Below are 24,610 nucleotides of genomic sequence, written 5' to 3' on the forward strand. Positions count from 1 at the left end.
AAGAAGACTCGGAACATCTGTTATGCCGATGTCCGGCAATTTTTATCAAAAGTTATAAGTTTTTCGAGAGAAGTCTTCTGAAACCCTCTAAAATCTGGAGAACAAATCCCAGTACGGTTGTGCGCTTCATACGAAGTATACTACCAGACTGGACTAATGCTGTTTGGCCAGACTGTAACGACCACTTCCAATACGTTATCCTGACTTAGCAAAATTAAAAAGGGGGAATATGTCACAAAATATCAAAAAATTGGTCGCAGTGACGAAAATACCCAACACGGAAAAAAAGAGCTCAATATGGGATCATTTCCTATTTTGCTCGTTTCTGGCCCTTCGGAGGGATTTTCCAATGATCCTTAGCTTATTATGGGAGCATTTTACATTTTGGACTTTCTGTTCTTTTAAAGGTTTTTTCAGTGGCTTTTCTTCGATTCTGAGGTCAATTTCTGACCTTTTAAAGGGTATCCAGTGATTCTGAGTGCAATTTGGGATTATTTCCTATTTTGGCCTTTTCTGACCTTTGAAAGGCGGGTTTTTAGCGATTCTGAGCTCGATTTAAGATCATTTCAAATTTTTTTCTGGCCTTTCGACGGGGGTTTTCAGCGATTTTTAACTCAACGTGGGAGCATTTTGGATTTTCTGACTCTTTCAGCGATTCTGAGCTCAATCTGGGATAATTTCCAATTTTGGCTTTTTCTGGCATTTTAAAGAATTTCTCAACGACTCTAAGCTCTTTGGTCTTTTATGGCCATTTGGAGGGGGTTTCCAGCAAGTTTTAGCTCAATTTACATTTTGGATTTTCTAGTGATTGGAGTTTTTTTTAGTGATTTTGAATTCAATTTAGGATCATATCCTATTTTGGTATTTTCTGGCCTTTGGAAGGAGGTTTTCAGCGATTATGATCTCAATTTCGAATATTTCCTATTGTGGTCTTCTCTGGCCTTTAAAAGGGGCTTTCGGTAACATCTTTCGGCGATTCATTTTCTTTTTTTAAAGTACTTAAAAACCAAAGCAAAGCCTTGGTGCCGCATTTTGATTTGAAACTCTACCTTCTGTTTATTTATACGAAGACGTCGCAGTCAACTGTTTAGTGTACAGGACAATTGTGGGACTACCCGATCAAACGATTATAACGAATGGGTAACACAAATATATCTGAACTTGATAGAAATAACAAAGCCTGTTGTATTCTTGATATGCCAGAATGATAAAAAGTACAGAATTATATCAAATGCTGTTATCATACACTTGAATGTTCAAAAGTGTGTGTTTTTGAAGCATATTTATAGCAAAATTTGTTATTCTACCCGATCGAACGATTATAACGAACGGGTATCACGAATATATCTGTACTCGATAGAAATAACAAAGCGTGTAGTATTCTTGATATGCCAGAACGATGAAAAGTACAGGATTATTTCAAATTTTGGTAGCATACCTTTGAATGTTCAAAAGTGTGTTTTTTAAAGCATATTTCTAACAAAATTTGTTATTCAATTGACAAAAAATTGTACATTCTAACTAATTCTGTTTTTTTTTTGCCAAAATTCTTACAAAACTTGCTATAATTTGTAATAATCACTAAGTAATTTTGATAGGAATTCTGATATTTTAACTGTTAACGAGACCAAGTTTAGAACACAAGTTGATACAAAAAGTTCGTTACAAAATATCAAGATTTGTTATAATCCTGATATTTTTGATTGATCGGGTATTGACGAAATATTATGCATTATAACTAATTCTGATCTTTTTCTGCCAAAATTCTTACAAAACTTGCTATAATTTGTAATAATCACTAAGTAATTGTGATAGGAATTCTGATATTTTAACTATTAACGAGACCAAGTTTAGAACACAAGTTGATACAAAAAGTTCGTAACGAAACATCAAGATTTGTCATAATCCTGATAGTTTTGATTGATTGGGTAGCGCTATGATCCTACTGATATTAACAGTCTCTCCCGAGCCGAGATTCTAACCTACGACTACTGGCTTATTAGGCCAGCATCGTACCTCGAGATAATCTGGGAGATGGGAGGACTTGTTTTTCGGAATTAACAACATCCCTTTCCTTTCCGATTATAAGCCATCGTAAGATTTCTCATACGAAAAAAAAGAAAAAGTTAACCAATCCAGTTCATATCATGTTAAGTTCACTAAATAAAATGGGACAACTTCCCTCTTCCCCAAAACCAAGCTGAGGCATATGATAAATAATCCGCTTTGACACGTTAGTGAATTTGTTTTGACGCCATACTTTTAGTGAAAATGTTTGATTTAGTGAAAAATAATCGTCATTTGTGGTGCATCGAGAGTTACAAAAAAGTAGGAGGGTGGTATTCAAGACACGACCGCATGACGTTGACTACCGTATTCTTAAAAAAAAAAAAAATATTCCATTGAAGCAAATAGTAGAGGGAATTGCAACGCTTCTTTTACAAAACTTCTGTAACAAAATTTCGAGGCTCCAAAAGGTACCAGTTTCCGATTATTCTCGTCCAGAATTCCAGCCATTTTAGTATTTTGCAGTAGCCATTTATTACTAACAGCCACCAGCATAACGGGTGAAACCGGCACGAGATGACCGGTACTATTTTGTCTTTCCTCCTTTCAGCTGCTAACACCTAGCGCTGTCGTGAAATTAACATCAACATAAACATGCATTTTTGCAAGGTTTTTTCCGCTAGCAACTAGCTAGCAATTTTGCAGTAGCCACCAGCATCACGGGTCAAACCGGCACGAGATGACCGGTACTATTTTGTTTTTCCTCCTTTTAGCTGCTAACACCGAGCGTCCGTATGTACCCGGTACGGTTTAATAATGAAACTGATGGGGTGAAATGTTCGAACGATACGTTTTATACCAAGGCTTCGTCAGATAATAAGAAAAAGGGAGGGGCTACATAGATGATGGAATGGTAGAGACAAATGTTTCTTGAAAGCTGCGCCGGCCGCTGTCGTAATATTAACACCAACACAAACATGCATTTTTGCAAGGTTTTTTCCGCTAGCAGCAGCATTTGGTAAAACAGAAAATTCAATTTGCCGCTTCTGTAACAAAATTTCGAGGCACCAAAAGGTGCCAGTTGCCGATTATAGTTTCCTGGTTAGTCCGTCCAGAATTCCAGCCATTTAAGTGTTTTGCAGTAGCCATTTACTACTAAAGCCACCAGCATTACGGGTGAAACCGGCACGAGATGACCGGTACTATTTTGTATTTCCTCCTTTCAGCTGCTATCACCTAGCGTCCGCATGTCACTGGTGCGGTTTTGGAATCAGAATGATAGGGCGCCGGCCGCTGTCGTAAAATTAACACCAACAAAAAGATGCATATTTGCAAGGTTTTTTCCGCTAGCAGCAGCATAAACATCGGAAACAGAAAGTGACAACAACAATAACAACAAAGTCAGATCGATTGTATCCGTTAGTGTCGACTGTGCTTGGGAAGAGAGGTAGTGATTGGCTGCGCGGTATGATTTAGACAATCGATATTAATTACCAATTTTTCAATAGTGTATCTCAAACAATAGTTTGTTTTTGTTACATAAATTTAACCGTAAAAGAATTTCTGATCGATTGATGCCAAAACCTCGAAAACCTGATTATAGATGACTGCAAAATAAGCGCTCAAAACCTGACCACTTTTCTCTGGTTTTCCCTGGTTGAATTACTAGATTTTCAAATTCAGGGGCCTAACTTCGATATGGACGTTAGTCAACGTCAAAAAGCTTACAGAAATGCTGCTTCATGTGAAAGAACATGCCTGGATTGGTTTCGTCGCTTTAAAGACGATAATTTCGATGTTGACGGCTGTCCGCGGGAAAGTAGATCAAAACCTTCGAAGACGCTGAATTTAATTCAGTTCGATGAGGATCCATACTTAATGTAGTAACAGCTTGATTCGGTATGAATTTTTATTTTTGGCAACGATCCAAAAACAAAGAACTTGAGTTACTTATGCTGGGAAGGCTTTGGTGGGACGAGGTCGATGTACTTATTACGAGCTGTTCACTGGGGAACGGTATCGACTTCAATTGATGCGATTGGGCCGAGAACTGCGCGAAAAATGAGCAGAGGCATGAAAAAGTGATTCTACTGCATGACAACGCTCGGCCTCATACTGCCAATCTCGTTAAAACTTACACAGAAACGCTCAAACGGGAAGTCCTCTCTAGCTCGCTATATTTCCAAGCTATTGCGCTGTCCGATTATTAATTTTTCTGTTCCATGGAAATCATGTCAAGTAAGGATAGGTCAGGTCAAGCTAAACCATTCCCGGCGGAGAGAAATCAGATTTTACCTCGAAAAATGACCTTCAAACTCGTATTACTTAGCAACTACATGCACAATTGAAACAAACTGTATTGCATATTGTAGATCGATCTTTTCTCTAACCGTATTAAATAGTTTCGTTGTTCAAAACTGCAAGTATAATTGATAAGCTACTATCAAAGTTCAGATGTCAGGTTATGCAATACGGCATCACCCGCCGGGAGTGGGCTAAATTAATTTAGAGTACTAATTATATTCGTACTACTAATTAACTACTAATTTTTCTAAGCTTTCTGATTCATTGAAATCTGAACAAATTTTTATAGAACATGTTTCATCTTAAACTAATTCGAAGTCGAAGGAGACACTACTTTGGCACATAATTTGTTAGTTGACAAGAACGGTATTGATAGAATATTATTAATAGCATAACAAAGTGCAATCTTAGCGACGTTACCAAATTCGCATGTTTGATCAGCTGACAAAAGACACTACGCTAGACACAGATAACACATACGATAGAGGCAATCTGTGGGAAAATCTCACATTTTTGCAATTGCAGCTCATCTCATCACTAGTGTCAACGGAACGGTATTTTGCTAACGATGAGCACCGGTTGGCAGTTGTGCAATGTTCTAGCGCCAACCGAGGCAAACAACTACTATGTAGTATGTATATGTATTACATCAGCACGCATACTTATCCGTTGCGACATGTGACTAAAAATAATCGTCTCTATTTCTGTCTAGGTTAAACTGAATAGCTTTCTTCTATACTAAACGCTGGGAAAATCGCATTATAAAACGAAGCAGAAAAGTCATCCGCCAGGAAAAGCAGCAGTAGCGTGCTGTTCATGTCCAAGGCCCCCCAATGAACAATGAGTTTCCCTTACCAATTGGCAATCAATGAGCGCAATTGATTGGAAAATAATTCCATTATGGCGTGCTGACGGAGGAATACTAACCCTATGCTTGCTCTCTTGCGGTTTCTTCTGCATCGAGCAGCACAACCGCAACGGGGAAAGTACACAACCTACTAGTCAATCTCCACTGTTCCCGGAACATATTAGAACTATCGTCGCAATCGATCGCCGTCTTTGGTTATTTATCACCCTGTTGGCTCACTGCAGACGCCGAGACCAATTACCACACGATCGGTGATCTCGTTGACCACCGACCGACCGCTGCCGTCAGCGAAAAAACTTTCCCATCCTTGCCACGCTGCAAAGGTGAATTCGATCCTCGCAGGACACAAGCCGCACCAACAGTGCGTGCGGTTCTGTCGTAGTCGCCGTCGTCGTCGTCGTCGTCGGTTCGGTTTCGAGCTCGATGCAGCCTAATGCGACGGTGTTGATCGGATTTCGCGTCCCGTAATTTGACAGCAGATTTATTACTGATTTGCACTGGATTGGTGTTTGCAAGGTTTAAATTGCCGCCATTTACACGCGCTTGCGGACGGTGATAGCGAGAGTGGAATTGGTAAACAATTACCGCACTGGATGGAGCGCGGTCGGAGTCACCGTAGCCCGCAGTCGGCAGTCCTTTGCAGATTTCTATCTCTCGTGGAGTAATCCACTATACAACGTTCGTAGGCGTGTGCGGTCACTTGGGTGCAGAAATCGGGAGTAATGGGCTGTCGTTTTGAAGTCTAACTGATTTCTGTTTTATTCACCAGTGAAGTCTGCTGACCAGCGGAGCAGTTTTTAATTTTAACCGCCGTCAGTCGTCGATTTATCTTCCTCAAGGGGTTCGAACTTCCGGAATTGCCATAAGCGATGATGAAAATAATGAGCGTGATTATTTGTGATGCAATTGATGTTTTCTTTCGTCTCGCTGACGCCAAAAATCATTCTGACTTCCTAGTTCTGGTTTTTAAGATTCTGCGATCATAAATGTTTTTAAAACAATAACCAATTTGCTGAAATTGTGTTTGATTTGAAAGCATTTTGTAGAACTCTGCTGCTTTTCATAGAAAACCCATTTGTCGCTTGAGTCGCGTGTTTGTCGATATGTTGCACATATTTCTGTTTATGTTTTCATTTTGCGAATGGACACATTATCTACACAGGGCTTAGAAGTTGCATTGTAAGAGCAATCTTTTTCGCGATAACTGCCAGCCATTGTGTTCCGGTTGTTTCTGTTTGTCCATTAGCTAGTCTAAATTCCTGCATGTTTTCCGTGTGCTCGCAGGCAAGAATCCGAACTGAAAATAGCAATTACATCACGTAGGTTTGGCCATACTTGTGTCACATGCAAAAGCATATTGTTGTTCTTAGTGGCACATTCGATTGAGGGGTTATCCGGTCGATACCAACGTACGCGGTACGCGAGGCGAGAATTCACCGTTAGACTGTCAATTGGGCCTACATACAGCTGAGTTTTCGATAAGTCACATAAATATAGCCACTTACGATGGGTGTGATTACGGGTAACTGTCGGTGTCTGTGCTTTGCGCCTATTTTTATCAATACTCGTTTCGAGCTTTATTACGACCGTAACAATGAAATATTTTTCTTTCTCCATGCTATCGGTTTCGTTTCGATGCACAAAGTACAGATAACGTTTATTGCGTTGTTCGGAGTTTTTACTCTGCTCGTGTGGGCGCATTATGGTAATGAAGATCTTTTGGTGACCCTTACTTGTAGCAACCCATCCTAAATCACACAGCGCATAAAAACGCACGTTCTATCAGTTCTTACAAATTTTTACCTTTCCCTCAGTCATAATACTGTTTCAGTTTTTACTATTTCATCACCTTCCTTCTTTTCACTGTAATGTGTCGTTTATTTGTACCCCGGTTCAATTAGGCTGATCTTAGATTTAGTCGTGAAGGAACAGAAATATGCGTTTAAGAAATGATAGAATTAATAAGCTACTACAGCTACCGTTATTTGGTCAACAAAAATGCTAATTCCCTAATTCTTATTCATACTAATTAAAACGATGGGACCAAGGGAAAGCTTTGGCAAAATTGTACTGCGCTAGGTTTCACCACCTATAGATTAGATAAACAGAATACCCGCACCTAATGCCCGTAGAACATTAATTTGCATGCAGCCCAATTCATTCTGATTCAGCCTGTGTCCGCAAACACCTACACAGTTGTTATCTATGTCTACCGGCAGCGGTCGAATGGATGGTTTATCTGCGCAACGGTGTAGATACGATTGTGTTTGTTGCGGTGCAGAGGGTTTTTCCCTAGCTGTTGTTTTCGTTAATACGCATAACGCTTAATGTGTGCGCTGGTGGTACTACGAACAGCGGCAATAATGTGGAAGCGAAGGCGACATTGGTGATTTTGAGAGTTCCGGAGAAAACTAGGAACGCATGGGGCGCTTGAGTGTTGTGAACATCTCGTTTTCGGATCTCAAATACGAGATAAAGATTTAGAAAGAAAGGAAATTGTACAAAAATTCTAAGCAGAAGAAAAAATTGTTAAAATGAAGAAAAACCTAAATTAATCCACCTAGCAGTCAGACTCAGCCTTTCTCATTCAAACTTATTATTTGTAAAAATAGATTTACATGAATGCTTAAATCCAATAAAGGTATTTTCACTGGGTTCTAACATATTGATGTTGTAATCAAAGTATAAAATATGAAATTTGACGTAATGTTAGTGCTTAAGAAATAGCGAAATAAAAGACATGACTCTTAATTTCGAACAATTTAATGTTTTACAAATTAAAACATAACGGTTGCTTAAGTTTGATTACAATCAAATGACAAGGTAACGTATAGGGCAGCCAAACTTTGAAACCACGTGTTCAATCATAATTCATCAGTTAACCCTTAACTAGCCCGTTCATCTGATATCAATTCAGGGTGGCCACTCTACCGGGAAAAACGGGAAAAGCGGGAAAAAGCCAGGAATTCCAAATCACCGGGAAAAAAAGACGGTAAAACCGGGAAATTAGGCTTCACGCCGGGTAAATCAAGATCCTGCATGCCTGCGGTGAAAACCTGTAATTTGTTTTTGCATGATGATCTAATTGGCATGATTCTTCCAGTTATGGAAATGCTTGATGTTGACTTCAGCCAAAGTTAGCAGCGGCTTCGTAGTTCTCGTAGCGTTGGATAGAATCAAGCTTGATCAGACGAATAAACATATTTGCTGTTCCGTAACATATTTTGTCAGGAAAATGGTCGTACGTTCTCATCTTGCATATTCAATCCCAGATTGAACCAGATTGAAGAAACTTTGATTCCCCAAAACATCGTATACGACACTATCAGCGTCGCGGAAGGCGCATTGAAAGTTCTTGTGAATAGTGTTCGACATTGAAGTCCGACCAAAAGTCAGATAGGACCGGAATCTTCAAAGCTCGATTTCATATCGGACCAAACCGGAACGGACCTACCCGGGTTCTACTTCTGAGGTCAGAAAAAGTCCGGTAGAAAAAATAAACCTTGATTTTTAATATAATTTTAATCACAAGCAGGACATTTATATTGTAGGTGTTTTGATTTGCATTTTTATGAAAGAGCATTATTATTGCATTCCAAGTGACATATTTAAAAAAAATATATATATCAAAACTTTCCACAAACTCTATACGTCTTTTTGCGTTTTTTTTTTGCTGAATTAAAATAAGTTATTTTTTTATTCTGTGTTCGTCCTATTGACTACTCTTTTGCCACCTTGAAGAGCTATTTGTAAAAGATTTCTCAATTTTTTCTATATCAAAACCAAACATTAGCTACGCAAAAAAGAGGAAAATTATTTTAGAGCCTTTAAATTAAAATGTGTCAGATATCTAGAAAAATGTATTTTTTTAAATCGTAAATGTGGTATTTTTTTACCAGAAATAGTAACACTATACTCTGATTGATTTAAATATTTATTTTGTCACTCTAAGGCTCTTCTTCCCAAAGTCTGTGATCAAATTTTGCATGAGAACTTTTTTCGAGAAAAAATAACATCTAAGCCCTTACGCAAAACGAAGTTTTGAATTTATTGGCACCCTTATTCAGAAGCATTGTAAGCTCAAGAGCAGGTTGACAGAGAGTGAAAGCAGAAGGAATCAAGAAAGCACGAGAAGGCGAAGATTGTCAACGACCTGTGAAACATGTGAAATTTGATGTTTGTCTCATAGTTTTTTTGACGTAGGACTACGTCTAACCGCACTATACCGAGATACATTCCGCGAAAACTAAAACCAAGATGTAACGACGGAATGAAAGATTTCAAACGGTTATACTGATGTAACCACATGATGGACCACAATAATCGATATGTCGTTGGATTGATAAAATGATGGACAATTTTGTGATTCTTCAATTTTCATTATCACTTCATTGTTAAACAGTGAAAATTGAATAAAAGTTTCAAGGTCGAATGTTCACCAACAATGTACCAATCATATGCGAGCACGCCTAGCACAGACTTCATGAATAGACACCAACTGCCTGCAGTGATATCCTGTATAGCAGTGGCGAAAAAAATTTGACAGAATCTCCCCGTCCCAATAGGTCAACTAATGTTAGCTTCCATCAGCCTAGACTAAATTGATGTCTTGAAGGTAAAGCTTTTTCGGAAAGTTCGTAACCACCTCCACTACCAGACAGTTTTACGTTCTGCTGTTAACAAATATGTTAATGTTAATAAAACTGATGTCTTGAAGGAGAATATGATGGCACAGGCAACAGTACTGCACCGAGCAATGTATGAACAGAGCGCTGGTTACTCGTCGTCTATCAGTGCAGAAAAACTCGATATTCATTTGTGTGCAGTCAAGCCAAGTGAAAATTACATTGCCGCTGTTGACTCGCAGTGAGGCGTGGAACACAATCGAATTGCCGTTTGAATCGTCTTCTTCTTCTTCTTCTTGTTTCGTATAGCAGCAAATATCAGAATTCAATATGATTTTTCGGATGTCGCAAAATAGGCTGCGCCGCCGGGGACAACAAAATGCGTTGTTTATTTTTGAACTCTACACGCCTGTTTTTAGGTTTATTTAAATAACTAAATATAAGGTATTTAAAAGACAATAGAAAACCAAAATGCTCCGTACAGATCTTTGAATATGTAGTTAAACGAGCTGTACTGATGATTATATTTTACTAGCTAAATGAATTTAGTCCAATATGACAATACTAGTTGCATCACGCGGTGGCGGTTTAGAGAAAAACCAAATTCTTTATATTAGAGCTCCGACGTTAGTGTTTGTATTTTTCAATTGAAATTTTTTTGAATTAGCATTTGCAAGAAAATATTACTTTCCATAACCTTACTTGTAATTGAACAACGCTATGCAAACATTAATTGCTGAGGCTGATGTTGTGCATCACTCTAGCTCAGTTTATTTTCGAAGATAACGGACATATAACTTTCAAATATGGTATCTTCGTTGTTCTTTGGTATCTTGAAACTGATCAAATTTTTTTCTGATTGATCCTGTATACTGATAAAATGTTTAAATTGACCTGAATTGAATGTTAACATGTTCATAAAATTCTATGTTAATTTCAAATTTTCTGTGAATATACATTTTCTACTAAAACTGTAATTCGTTATCGATATTTTTTCCACGAGCTTGTAATTACAGGAAAAAAATTTATGTGACATCTTTGCCGCTTTGTGATCGGTGAGTGAGCCAACTTCAACAAGACAAATAGATATAGAAGGAAGTTTAATTTCTACTAAATCGTACTCAATTAAATATTTTATAGAAGGTTGCCTTTTCGCGCATTAAAGAAAATTCGCTGTATTAGAATGAAAGGTATGCATCAATGGCCCAGAAACCAAATTTAGGGGAAAATCAAGTATCTAACTTTTTTACTTTTGTAGATAGAAAACCTTGTTTTACAATTTTATAGCTCCAATAATTTTAAGTAACTTTGTAAAATAAAGTTTTTTTTCTAAAACATTGCTATAGAGCTTTTCTCCTAAATTTGGTTTCTGGACCATTGTGAATGTTAAAGAGAATATTTTTTCTTCTAAGATAGAGTGCTGCAAAGAAATAATCAAAATACAGACCCCGTTCGATTTTGGCAACACCTCAGAATTTTTTCTGTTGCCAAAATCGAACCATGCCAATAATGAACGGTTTTTTTCATGACTTTTTTGACTTTTTAAATGGTCAAAGACGACCTTAACAGTAGAAATGGCCACCAATGAACTAGTTTAGTTCCAAGTCGTTTGAGGTGTCGCTTGATGAATTTGGGCTGACGACCTAGATACTTGATATTACCACCGGAACCAAAACACCTTCCTTTTGGAAGATGTTGAGCTTAAATTGGTTAAAACAAATCAAGCAAACTACAAAAGTAAAACGAGCTCAAATCAAACATAGCTTCTAAATAAAATTATAAAATTATTGTGGTCCTACGTCAACTATGCGGTCGTGTCTTGGTTACCACCCTTCTACTATTTTTTTTAAATTAAAACACCGGGAAATTTTAACCATAACTTCTGAACCGCATGTTCAATCTTTATAAAATTTTTTTTTAGGTAGCCCGTTCATTTGAAACCAATTTTGTTCAAATCGGTTGTGTAGTTTCTGAGATATTTATGATACATAACCTCTAAACTAGAAATCAGATTACAATAAAATTCAATAGGGTCTTATAGGACAACGTTTGATTACAATGAAATTCAATTACAATGAAATTCAATAGCAACCTAAGCGACAAATAGACCCTTCATTTGACACCAAGATAGAAAGAATCGGTCAGACCATCTCTGAGAAAAGTGAGTGCGAAAAAAAGGTGCACATACACACGTACACACCCACACACAAACATATACACCTATGCATGCATATATGCAGAAAATGCTCGATTCGTCGAACTGAGTCGAGTAGTATATGACATTCGGCCATTTGGATCATTTTTCTACCTTTTAACTAGCCAGTGATCGTTAGGAGAAAGTCAATATGTTTACTTTCATTATGTGATTTCACATTTTTATGAACAACGGACACAGTTACACAGAGCTGCGAAAAGTCAATATCATACTACTGACATTACGCCAAAATGATGCAACACAAGAATCAGCCAACTACGATGCATGGTTCATTACAAAAGAGTTTGCGATGTTATAATGATTCTCTTAGCGTCAACTCTCACTCTCATTTTTTTCTTGCTATCTTTCTCGATCATTCGGGTATGGCTGTACTGAGATTGAACCAGCAGAAATATCAAGTTCATTTTGACAGCATGATGTTATGAGGATAGCAAACATAAAATCAATGATTTTTCTTCAATTGATATGTATGATATTGATATATAGTCGGCGTGCGATCAAACCGAATTAAGCGCCGTTTTCTCAGATTGAGTTATTGACACCCAGTGGATATGAGAAGTAATAATCTATCTATTATGAAGTAACGAAATCGTTTGAGCATTTGATAACGATATTATAACAAAAATTCTCTGTAACAGCTTGTACACAGCAATTGCGGCGGTAAATGTTTTTAGAAGCTTGGCTCGGTTTGACTGCACGCCGACTAAAAGCATTGTCAATAAACAACTAGGGTAACGGGGGTATTTTGACCCACATTCATATTTTGGGCCACCCGGTAACATTTTACGCATTTTATCTTATAAATTCAATGAATATTAGAAAACTATGCATGCAAAATTGAATAACACACCTAAGAATCATACTACACTATAATTTTCGGCGAAAAACTGGCTCTAGGTAGTGTTATTTTGGAATTAGTTCATACATATTCAAAGTCATGGCTGAGTCAACCCAAAATCAAGAGGAAGTGGTAATATACAAGTCAATGTCCTGAAGCTATTGTAACAAATATGTATGCTTTTGAAACAATTCGTTGTTGTAGTAACATCAATAAAATGTCATAGAAACAGTTTGTATACTCTAACATGTTGGAAAAAGTTGAAAGAGTGGTTAAACACATGTCCGAAATATGTTTTCCTCTTTCTGAAGCGAACATATTTTGGCCATGCCAAAATTTGACATCACTTTGTTTACCGTTTGGTCGTTGCACGTGAACAAAGAAGCAGCTTGTGACAATTTACAGGTAATGACTTCTTTATTTATCACATTTAACGATATGAAAATGGATGAGAATGCCTGTCAAACCGCTATAAGCCAATTCATTTCATTTTCAAATGCCTAAAATTAACAAAAATTCACAGCAGAAGAATATTCTCCTCAAACCCGCTTTTTTTGCTCTAAAAATACCTATGATGATCTTAAATATAATTAGTCCGAACTATTTCCATACACGTCTCTAGATATGAAGGTGGGCCAAAGTAAAAATTTGGTGGACCAAAATATGTTTTTAGTACTTCGTAGAAATTTTGATATTTTTGAGGTATTTTTCAACATATTGCATTGTTGAACGGTGTATATTAAAATAGACAGTTAGCTTTTAACAATGGTATGAAAGAGTCGGTAGTTATCTTGAAAAATTGTGTTTGTTTTTAATGAACTGTGCGAACACCTCCCAAAGCTGGCCAAAATACCCCCGTTACCCTATTACTTCGTTTTGTAACTGAGCGTATTTTAGTTTGGTGCTTTTTCATAACACCAATTGTTATAGAAAGAAATCTATTAATATTTTTCAAATGATCTCATATCTGAAAAATAATATTGCATTTTTATTTGTTTTTTGACAGCATGAGTTTATTAATTTGATTCTTGAATATTGTGCTTGTTGTAGGTTAAACTAAAGACAGTAGGGGTCTTCACATCGAGCTCGTATACGAATACCCAGCCGTAAACTGTGTATCTTCCATTACTCGTCAATGGAGGTGAGTATTTTTACGGCTGGGTATTTGTTTACGAGCTCGACATGAATACCCATAGTGTTAGTTCGCGGCAAAAAATGAATCGCGGGTGGCAAAACAGAAAACTTTAAAATATGTATGGGTATGTATATTTATATACAGATCCTGTTAAATTTTGGCACGGTTCAACTTTGAAACTGTTCAATTTCGGTTCGGAACGGTTTTGCTTTTCTCCTAGTTTTCATTCATATTTTCTTTCAACGAAGAGGATGGCCGGAGTTAATCGACTGGTTTCGGATAAATGGCCGGAATATGTTTCAGTAACATGGTAACGAGGATCAAAGCAGTGCTTAGAAGTGCTTAAAATCCTACCATGCCTCTCATTGAAAAATGTAAAAATGCGGACCTGTTTGAAATTATAAACCTAGTTCATTGGTGGCCATATCTTGAGTGGGATCGTCACGGACCGCAAAGCAGATCAAATTTAAAAAATCCTGATAGCAACAAACTTCAAGCTGGCACTGACATAATCACGCTACTGAAACGATTTTTGATATTCCAAAAATCACCTTGATTTGCATTGCAGTGACATTTCCGAGTGAACTCTGTATATTCACGACGATTGACAATGAGAACCCGAAAATGGCAACAAGAGAGACAAGATATTGAATCACTTGTCGGATCTCCACGCTTACTGTGATGGTTGCTGGCTATTCATGAGAGAAAGAAACGAGTGCGGTGATATTTTCTCTCTCGTCATAGTCAGCATGTTGCTTGGATTAATCGCAGCTCTGCAGTTACAATCCGATTGCAATGAAATTCAATAGCAACCTATGGGGCAACTAGACCTTTCATTTGACACTAATTTTGTGAAAATCGGTTAAGCCATCACTGAGAAAAATGAGTGAGTTTAAACAACCTCAGGATAATTTTTCTTTACATAACTTTTGAACCATATGTTCAATCATTACGAAATTCAAAAGTTGGGAGTTCTGGAGACAGCCTGATCATTTGGAACCACTTTCATTGAAATCGGTTGTGTGGTTTCTGAGATATTGATATTTCGTGATTTTTACATTTTGATACATAACCCTGTAAACTAAAAATCCGATTACAATGAAATTCAATAGCAACTGATGGCGCAACTAGACCTTTCATTTGCAATTAATTTTATGATAATCGGTCTAGCCATCTCTGAGAAAAGTGAGTGAGAAAAAAAAAGTTGCACACACATACACACATACATACATACATACAGAAAATGCTCAGTTCGTCGAAACGGGTCGAGTGGTATATGACATTCGGCTATTGGGACCACTTTTATACCTTTGGTTTTTCCAGTGATTGCTATACCTTTCTAGGAGAAAGGCAAAAATTAAAAAAAATGTTTTAAAAAGTCATAATCTTTTTTTCTTGATTTATCTCTGATCGGACAGTATTCAGTATTTAGGTACTCTTTTGTAGTTTTCGTAAAAAATATAGGTTTTTGAATAAAAAAAATATTTTAGAATGTATATTTTTTGAGGCGGGCCTAGCGTATTTGAAAACGTCTCCGTGAACCACGCTCGAAGTCTGGGTTCGAATCCCAACGCCGACATAGGTGTCGATGGGTGTGGGGTGGCGTGATCCACTCACATCCATCCCAACTTGTCTAGATTCCATCCTAGCCAACACTGGGAGATTTTCTGAAGCGAAAAATCTCTAGGATCACGCCTTCCATCGCATGAGGAAGTAAAGCCGTTGGCACCGGTCCGTTAATCAACGGGTCGTAAGTTAATGTCTTGGGTGGAGTCGCCCCACCGGACTTCGGTAATTAGCACAAAAACAGCGGCGGAACTAGAACGACGGAAAATAAGCGAGAATAAAAAAGATTAATAATTTTTCGGAATGAGAAAATTATTATCTGAGACTTTGCCGAAGACGTCAAACTGATCAAGCTAACCGTTTTGGCTCTGAAAATATTTATAATCATCAATACCTTCCCAACATAGCATTTTTAAAGCTTCTCAAAAATTAATCGTGTTTTAAAAAATTAAACCAATAGCAAAGAATGGCATCTTTTGCTTTTTGAAACGTCTATACAAAGTTTCAGACGAATCAAAAATGACGTCAGAAAAATAATAACACATTTGACATTTTTGGTGGAATTGCTCAATAGTGTTCTGATTTATTCACTTCTACTTATAAAGTTTTTTGTGGTAATATTGGTAATATTTACATTAAATATCGTCATTATAGGGTAACGGGGGTATTTTGGCCCACATGCATATTTTGGCCCACCCGGTAACATTTTACGCAATTTATCTGATAACTTCAATGAATATTAGAAAACTATGCATGCAACATTGAATAACACACCTAAGAATCATACTACACTATAATTTTCGGCGAAAGACTGGCTCTAGGTACTGTTATTTTGGAATTAGTTCATACATATTCAAAGTCATGGCTGAGTTAACCCAAAGTCAAGAGGAAGTGCTAATATACAAGTCAACGTCCGGAAGCTATTGTAACAAATATGTCGTTGTTGTAGTAACATCAATAAAATGTCATAGAAACAGTTTGTATACTCTAACATGATGGAAAAAGTTGAAAAAGTGGTTAAACGCATGGCCGAAATATGTTTGCCTCTTTCTGAAGCAAACATATTTTGGCCATGCCAAGTTTTGACATCTCTTTGATTACCATTCGGCCGTTGCACGTGAACAAAGAAGCAGCTTGTGACAATTTACAGGTAATTACTTCTTAATTTATCACATTTAACTATATGAAATTAGATGAGAATGCCTGTCAAACCGCCATAAGCCAAAACATTTCATTTTTAGATGCCTAAAATTTACAAAAATTCACAGCAGAAGGATGTTCTCCTCAAACCCACTTTTTTTTGCTCTAAAAATACCGATGATGATCTTAAATATAATTAGTCCGAACTATTTCCATAGATATTTTTTTTTTCTTCACAAATGCGTCTGTAGATATATAGGTGGGTCAAAGTAAAAATTTGGTGGACCAAAATATGTTTTTAGTACTTCGTAGAAATTTTGATATTTCTAGGATATTTTTCAATATATTGCATTGTTGAACGGTGTATATTTAAATAGACACTTAGCTTTTAACAATGGTATAATAGAGTAAGTATTTATGTTGAAAAGTTGTGTTTGTTTTTAATGGACTGTGCGAACACTTCCCAAAGCTGGCCAAAACACCCCCGTTACCCTACTATACTGTAAAAAGTAGCACTCTTTTGGGATGTCATTTTAAAACTTTCCCTATGAACAACGGTTTTCTCAGAAAGTACAAGTTGCAGTTCGCTATCCAGCACACAACTGTGCTATCATTTCCAAGGGCTCGTGTACTAAACCGTATACATAAACAGCAAGCATAACACTAATAATAACAAACGACAACAGCCCTGCGTCATGCGGACCGACCGAGTAGGTATCAGCTGAAAAGCGACAACCGAGACACAGGCAGCATATTTTTCACGTTTTCCTGCTCCGTGACTAGCTGATTCTTTGTATTGCGGCTTTTACTATATGGAGAATCACGGTAGGGATGGTCAGATTCTGCGCCTTTGATGGCGAATGCCATCGCAAAAGCCATTCAATTAAATTGATTAATTGAATCGTTGAAATGCACACTTTTACGTTTGTGGATACGATTTCAAAATATTTATTTTTGGACTGACATTCAAATATGTGCCCGCGACATCCCGACTCGCTTAGCCGTAGTTCAGAGCGGAGCGGCTTTGGCCGTTTCTCCATTCACGTTCACACGCACGCACCTGTGCTCCGTTTGCACTGGTATTGGTTCGAGCAAGTCGATCCGCTCAAAACACCTCCGGTTGAAGTCGAGTGCGGTTTGGCTGCGAAGTACTCTTTAGTTTGCGTTTGAATATCGGTCGGACGGTCGGTGGTGCGCCGTAGAAGTTACGAACTAGGCTAAACTCGAAGGGATCCTCTATACGTCGTCTGAACGTGCGTTCGACAAAGGAAAAGTAGTTCGCGAAATTGACTGGCGAGACACGGGAGACACTCAGCCTACCCGTTGAAAGCTTGCTTGCTGTTTTTTTTTCAGCAGAGCCCGATCTTGTGTTCAATTTGTGCGCGAATTTCAGCAATTGAAGGATATCCATTTATGTAGTTTCACGCCGTTTTGTAGTAATTCTCTAAAAGCATCTTGTTAGCCAGCTCGAGCCGCACTGCGGCTTATGATTTTTTGGAGTAATTTGAAGATGAATGGTGCCCTTCAATGAACGGAATGGTGTGGGGATTAGGACACCTCACGGCAGCGGAGTGAATGCAGGTATCGTGTGTTTGGAGGTTACTTGACTGCAAAGTGAGCCGCAGAAGCGTCATCGAAGACACGTTGGGTTCAGTTGAAAGTGAGAAAAGTAGGTCTCCTGACGATTTGTAATAATCGGACAGCAAACGCAGTCAGCTGAAACTTTGGCGTAAGATAGTTTTATGAGTGAGCTGATGATTCACAGCTTCTACGCCGAGAAACCTCGTTACAGCCGTCGTTGTCACGTTTTGTCCCAGCGCTAGGGGCCTGTGTATTAGTGCATGGAGGAATAATTCGATTGGTAATTCCATTCGTTTCGTTGCGAGGTGACGTGAGTTAACGTGATTTGATTATCAAGTTCTGGTGTCGATTTCTACGGACAAGTGTATCCAATCAAGTGTAATCAATATATCCGCTCACGTTTGTTTACTTGTGCCTGCGTAAAGCTTGAGCGGTTTTTGTGGTCGTTTCGGCAACATTTGTTATAGGTTTGTGGAATGATTTCGTTACTAGCGGTAATCAGTGAGTGAGAGTTGCAATGTTAACGACAAGAAAACCAGGACCTCCGGTGCCGCCAAGGCCAAGTGCTGCGGCCGTTGCCAGTGCATTGGCAAAGCATCGCGAAAACTCCCCCAGTAATGTGGGAATACATACGCTGAAACCGCCACACCCTGGGCGCACCGTGGTTTATAAATCTCCCGGATTTGAGGATCAACTGAAGAGTCCTTCTCAACAAGTTGTGAGTCAAGGACATTACAATTTCAATGGTGCTTTGAATCACCACTCCACGTTGAATGGAGTGGATTATCCAGCGATGAAGACCGAAGTTTACCTTGATGGATCTAACAGTTTCAATGTGCCGCGACCAGTTCATCCTGCCGAGATTAGCATTAATTGCTACAGCCACAAAAATATTTCCAACATTGAAAACAACAAATATACTTATACTTCAACGTGCAGTATAATCGAAGTAAATTCTTCCTCATCGGCGTCCACCTCGACATCGTCCTCTCCAATGTCGACGCTGCAGAAGTCAGAATCTAAAACGAATCTTCTCGTCAGCCACAGAACCACTAACGGTAATGATCCCAATCATCTTAATTCTGCCGACGAAGACGATAGCATCTCCAGCCAAAAACTTAATTCCTACAGCCGTCGGCACGGGGACCCGTTACAAGACGCCGCAATTAAGCGTAATTCATCGGACGTGATTGTGATCAATTCGGCGTCCTCGGAGCATGACAGTGGCACCGAGCAAAACTCGGCGGACACCAATAGCGTTACTAGTAGTAATTCTCTCGAACGGGAAAATAATTTAAAAAATCTTGAAACCCGCAAAGCGCACATGACCGAAATAATCATCGGCCTCGGTGCTGACAATTTTTCAACAACTGCAACGGTGGTTACCAATGGCAGTCCGACCATCATAGAAGCTCGGAATAATGCCCTCCTGGAGAGCAGGGCTTCTCCGGACTCGAACAACCATGTGATACGAAGCTCATCGATCCGGCTGCCGTACCGGCCGGAACCGGAGGGCGGCGAATATGTGACACCCTCGAACGACCAGAATCGTCGAACTGTTAAAGTAATCAAACCCCCGGCAATCGATCCGGGCACGATGGATTTGAAGTTGAGTGAAAAAAAGGTTGCATTTCACGAGCTGCTCATCTCGGAATTAACCGCAATGAGAAGTGCTCACGAAAACCCAGTTGACATAGTGTCGAAACGACAGCGGTATCCACCTGAAACACGATCCTCGAGTGACGTTTCCCCGAGTGGCACCGCCTCTAGGATGGGACGAATTAGAACCGCCGATTGGATTGAGGTTGGCGACAACGGGAAGGAGGTGGTTCTTTCCAGTTGCCAAATAAGCCTAGAAGATTCTGGCATGGAAGACGAGGAAAAACTAGACGACGCGTCTTCCGGAGTGGGGGATTCCTGGGATAGCGTGAAGGATGCAGAGGAACGGTAAGTCACGTTTTGTTTCGTTGCACTGTTGCGTGTATGTCTGGTGGGACAGAAGGGGGTAGGAAATATTTGCAATGCGAGTGGGCATTGTTCTCGCGGCAAGTTTACCGGCCTGAAGGCTGTTTCGAACTATCGCCTGTTTCAACGTTGTTGTTAGACCGGACCTGATATAATATAGCACGTTGATTGCTATCTGCGTGAATCATGCCAAAATAGGGACGCTCAATGATTTATGGGCCATTATTTTCTGTTTGTAAGGTTAAACAAATAAAAAGATTTTTTTTTTCTCAACAAGAGTTCTGTTTCTACTTGGCACTAGTGTGGCACACTGTACAATTTTGCCGTTTTGACCGTTGGATTGCGGCAATCATGAATAATTCCAACAAAACTACAGGTCCCCTTTCCTTTCTCTTCGGTCCGGTGAACACTGCGTATCGATGCAAGCTGCAGTTGCAAGCTTTGCACTTGAATTCTGACCCTAGCACGAGCCAGTAGCCTTTCCAACGTGTATGCATTCTTTAATGTGACTGGTCCGTTCTGATGTGATAGCATCGCCATTGGGGCTGACGGCCGAAGCTTTTTTTTCTCTATTACTGCTGGTGTTCGCAGCGATGTCGACTGGCAAATGCCTTGTGGTGACGGCAAACATGTGCTGCTGCAAGGGTAGGAAGGGGAGTCCACAATTCATACATTATTAGTTGAAACTAACATTTGCACGGTTACGAGGAGGGGCCTCCCTTGCTGTTCAATGTCGAATCTCGCGCAACATCGGAAGGCTCTCTATCTATTGTTGCTGCTGTTGATGTTGGATTTAGAAATGCCCGGTACGGTTTTTGTGCGTGTGTGAGCCCGAGTAAGTGACCTGTACGGTTGGTTACCGATTGGGTGAGTTTTTTGTTGTTGTTCTTTCCGGTAGCAGGCAGTTTTGAATTAGTTATGGAGTTTTCATATTAATGTTTTTCGTTCAGATTACGTTTGCACCGACGCACAGTGGCCGGAAGCCGGACAAAACTCAAGTTCTAATTATTGATATTTTATATTTTTTTTTTGAAGTTCTACTTCATTGAACCACGTGTTTTCCAAATATCAAGACAATTAGATTAAATTTGAATTTTTGAGAGCACTTTAAACGTTGTTATGTCATGCTATTTCAATGATTTTTTTCGCTCAGAAAGCACATATTGGATTTTACTTTAACTAGTAAATACTCACCTAATTCTTGTTCGAATTCAATGCGATAGGTTGCATTTTGAAGATAAATAATCAGAATTGTATTTCGTATTGAATGTTTTTATATAATTCATCATAACTTTTGTAAAATGTTTGAAATACCTATTGAGTGATCTGAAAAAAAACTTTTTTTTTGCGCTAATGTATGCTGTGCGATCTGATCCATCGGTTGCACAGGTCGCATAGTATGCATTTCATAGGAAATTTTCTCTAATATTAAGGTCCCATTTTGCCCCTTTCTGCCCCGCTGAACAGAAATTTTTATTGAAAATAAAATAGTTTGAATGAAGGCGCATGGTGATTTGTGAAAGTTACGTTGTTTTACAGAAGTAGTTAGTAGTTTCATTTAGTTATTCTAAAAGAACATCATCGGCTTACGTTCAGATGTGAAAACAAGGTAAAAGAACACAAGAAAAGAACTAAAACTCGGAATTACCGGATCTGACGCAATTAGCAGCTCACGAAACATGTCACCGATAGTTCTCTCACGTGATCCTTTCCAGGCATTTATTTTCTCGTGCTTTCCGGATTGCTTTATTTATGCTTTCTTGGGCTCTTTCCAAAAGTTTGCCAATGGGACTCGAAGATAAAACGATTATTTCACATCCTTGAATTAGTAATTTGTGTACTGTTGTCGAACATCCATACAATTTTACGTAATAATGAACGGTAGCGTTGGACATAAATGTTGATGCATCAATTCTTTCTCCACTCGAAATCGTTGCTAGCAGCGCCTGAAATCGCTGGATTAAGTTTAAATCGACTCCTGTTATCTCCAAAAAAAATTCTGCATTGGAAAAAACGTATTTCTGTAACACCGTTATTGCTATTGCCGAAGCCAGCGTGCGGTTTGTCGACATTTAGACCAAGTTTGACAAAAAATTCTTTTTGAACTCGCTGTTTGATGCTATTGAGCTGATCGATGTTACCTGTTTTCAAATATTGAGAATAGGTAATATTTCCAATTTATTCTACTCCGAAAATTTATTATGAAATTTAAGTTCAATGTTCAATATTAAATTTAATTTTAATATGAAATCTGCTCTCTGAAAAAACTGCAAATATCGACAAATCAATAAAAGTCTGCATACGGACTCTAAAAATCTTCATTTTCCTGATAAATTTGCATATCTGGTGTCCCTGATTACTATAAAACGACACGTCACAAATTATGGACTAACGTATATAGACATTGTATTTTTACTAGTATGAAAACACATAAAACTGGCATACCCCCTTTTGACCATGTTAAACGACAAATTTTTACTTAGACTCAAGTTTTTTAAATCTATTACCATTTTGCATATTTCAACATATAATATACTGTATAGTTAGTTTCGAATGCGCATTTCTCTTAAAATAGTATAGCGTGAAAAAAAGACAGATTAGTTAATTAATGTCAGTGGTTTTTTTTTAAGACAGCTAATTACACACAACATTGATTTTATATGAATGAATATTTCTTTTTTCACGTATTTTAGTTTAACGTATTTAACATTTTGTTTCCTAAATTAATGCGATCTATTAATTGAGCCAAAAATAATATCTATTTCAATACTACATGATCGCAGTTTTCCAACTGCGAAATTTGGCACACAATTGGCTGGTTCACATTTTGACAGTTTATACTGGTTTCCTATATTCGCTTCGCCAGAAACTGACTATACTGACACCGTACTTATTTAAATTATATTTATAATTAAAATTTTAAATTATAATTTTGAAATAATTCATTATTATTAAATATTTTATATTACATATACTATCCTCAGTTTCGCTGATGACTACTGGATCCTTAAACATAACAAAAGATGGGAATATAAATGAATAATGATATACATAAAAACACTACGACGTAATTTTAGCCATAAGAAAATTTTAATTGCCCTTTAGAGAGATATTTTTCCAACTTTTTGAATTTTTGATACCAAAATTGAATTTTTAATAAAAAAATCAACCTGATATGGATTTTTCTGCTTTTTAAATGAACATTTAGGTTGCATTTTGAAGATAAATAATCAGAATTGTATTTCGTATTGAATGTTTTTATATAATTCATCATAACTTTTGTAAAATGTTTGAAATACCTATTGAGTGATCTGAAAAAAAACTTTTTTTTTGCGCTAATGTATGCTGTGCGATCTGATCCATCGGTTGCACAGGTCGCATAGTATGCATTTCATAGGAAATTTTCTCTAATATTAAGGTCCCATTTTGCCCCTTTCTGCCCCGCTGAACAGAAATTTTTATTGAAAATAAAATAGTTTGAATGAAGGCGCATGGTGATTTGTGAAAGTTACGTTGTTTTACAGAAGTAGTTAGTAGTTTCATTTAGTTATTCTAAAAGAACATCATCGGCTTACGTTCAGATGTGAAAACAAGGTAAAAGAACACAAGAAAAGAACTAAAACTCGGAATTACCGGATCTGACGCAATTAGCAGCTCACGAAACATGTCACCGATAGTTCTCTCACGTGATCCTTTCCAGGCATTTATTTTCTCGTGCTTTCCGGATTGCTTTATTTATGCTTTCTTGGGCTCTTTCCAAAAGTTTGCCAATGGGACTCGAAGATAAAACGATTATTTCACATCCTTGAATTAGTAATTTGTGTACTGTTGTCGAACATCCATACAATTTTACGTAATAATGAACGGTAGCGTTGGACATAAATGTTGATGCATCAATTCTTTCTCCACTCGAAATCGTTGCTAGCAGCGCCTGAAATCGCTGGATTAAGTTTAAATCGACTCCTGTTATCTCCAAAAAAAATTCTGCATTGGAAAAAACGTATTTCTGTAACACCGTTATTGCTATTGCCGAAGCCAGCGTGCGGTTTGTCGACATTTAGACCAAGTTTGACAAAAAATTCTTTTTGAACTCGCTGTTTGATGCTATTGAGCTGATCGATGTCACCTGTTTTCAAATATTGAGAATAGGTAATATTTCCAATTTATTCTACTCCGAAAATTTATTATGAAATTTAAGTTCAATGTTCAATATTAAATTTAATTTTAATATGAAATCTGCTCTCTGAAAAAACTGCAAATATCGACAAATCAATAAAAGTCTGCATACGGACTCTAAAAATCTTCATTTTCCTGATAAATTTGCATATCTGGTGTCCCTGATTACTATAAAACGACACGTCACAAA

The 24,610-nt window shown here is 37.9% G+C and overlaps 1 protein-coding gene across 1 annotated transcript in view; it reads left to right on the forward strand.

Annotated features, from left to right (window-relative positions):
* Window positions 1-17,840: 17,840 nt before the first annotated feature.
* The window catches only part of LOC129731460 (uncharacterized), a 104,391-nt gene continuing 97,621 nt past the window's right edge, over window positions 17,841-24,610 (forward strand). Inside the window, exon 1 of the mRNA XM_055691472.1 lies at window positions 17,841-20,226. Within this exon, the coding sequence (XP_055547447.1) occupies window positions 18,797-20,226 (1,430 nt within the window). The 5' untranslated portion in view covers window positions 17,841-18,796. The remainder of the gene's footprint in view (window positions 20,227-24,610) is intronic.

This window comes from Wyeomyia smithii, chromosome 3 (genome assembly GCF_029784165.1).
Source record: "Wyeomyia smithii strain HCP4-BCI-WySm-NY-G18 chromosome 3, ASM2978416v1, whole genome shotgun sequence".
NCBI lineage: Eukaryota > Metazoa > Arthropoda > Insecta > Diptera > Culicidae > Wyeomyia > Wyeomyia smithii.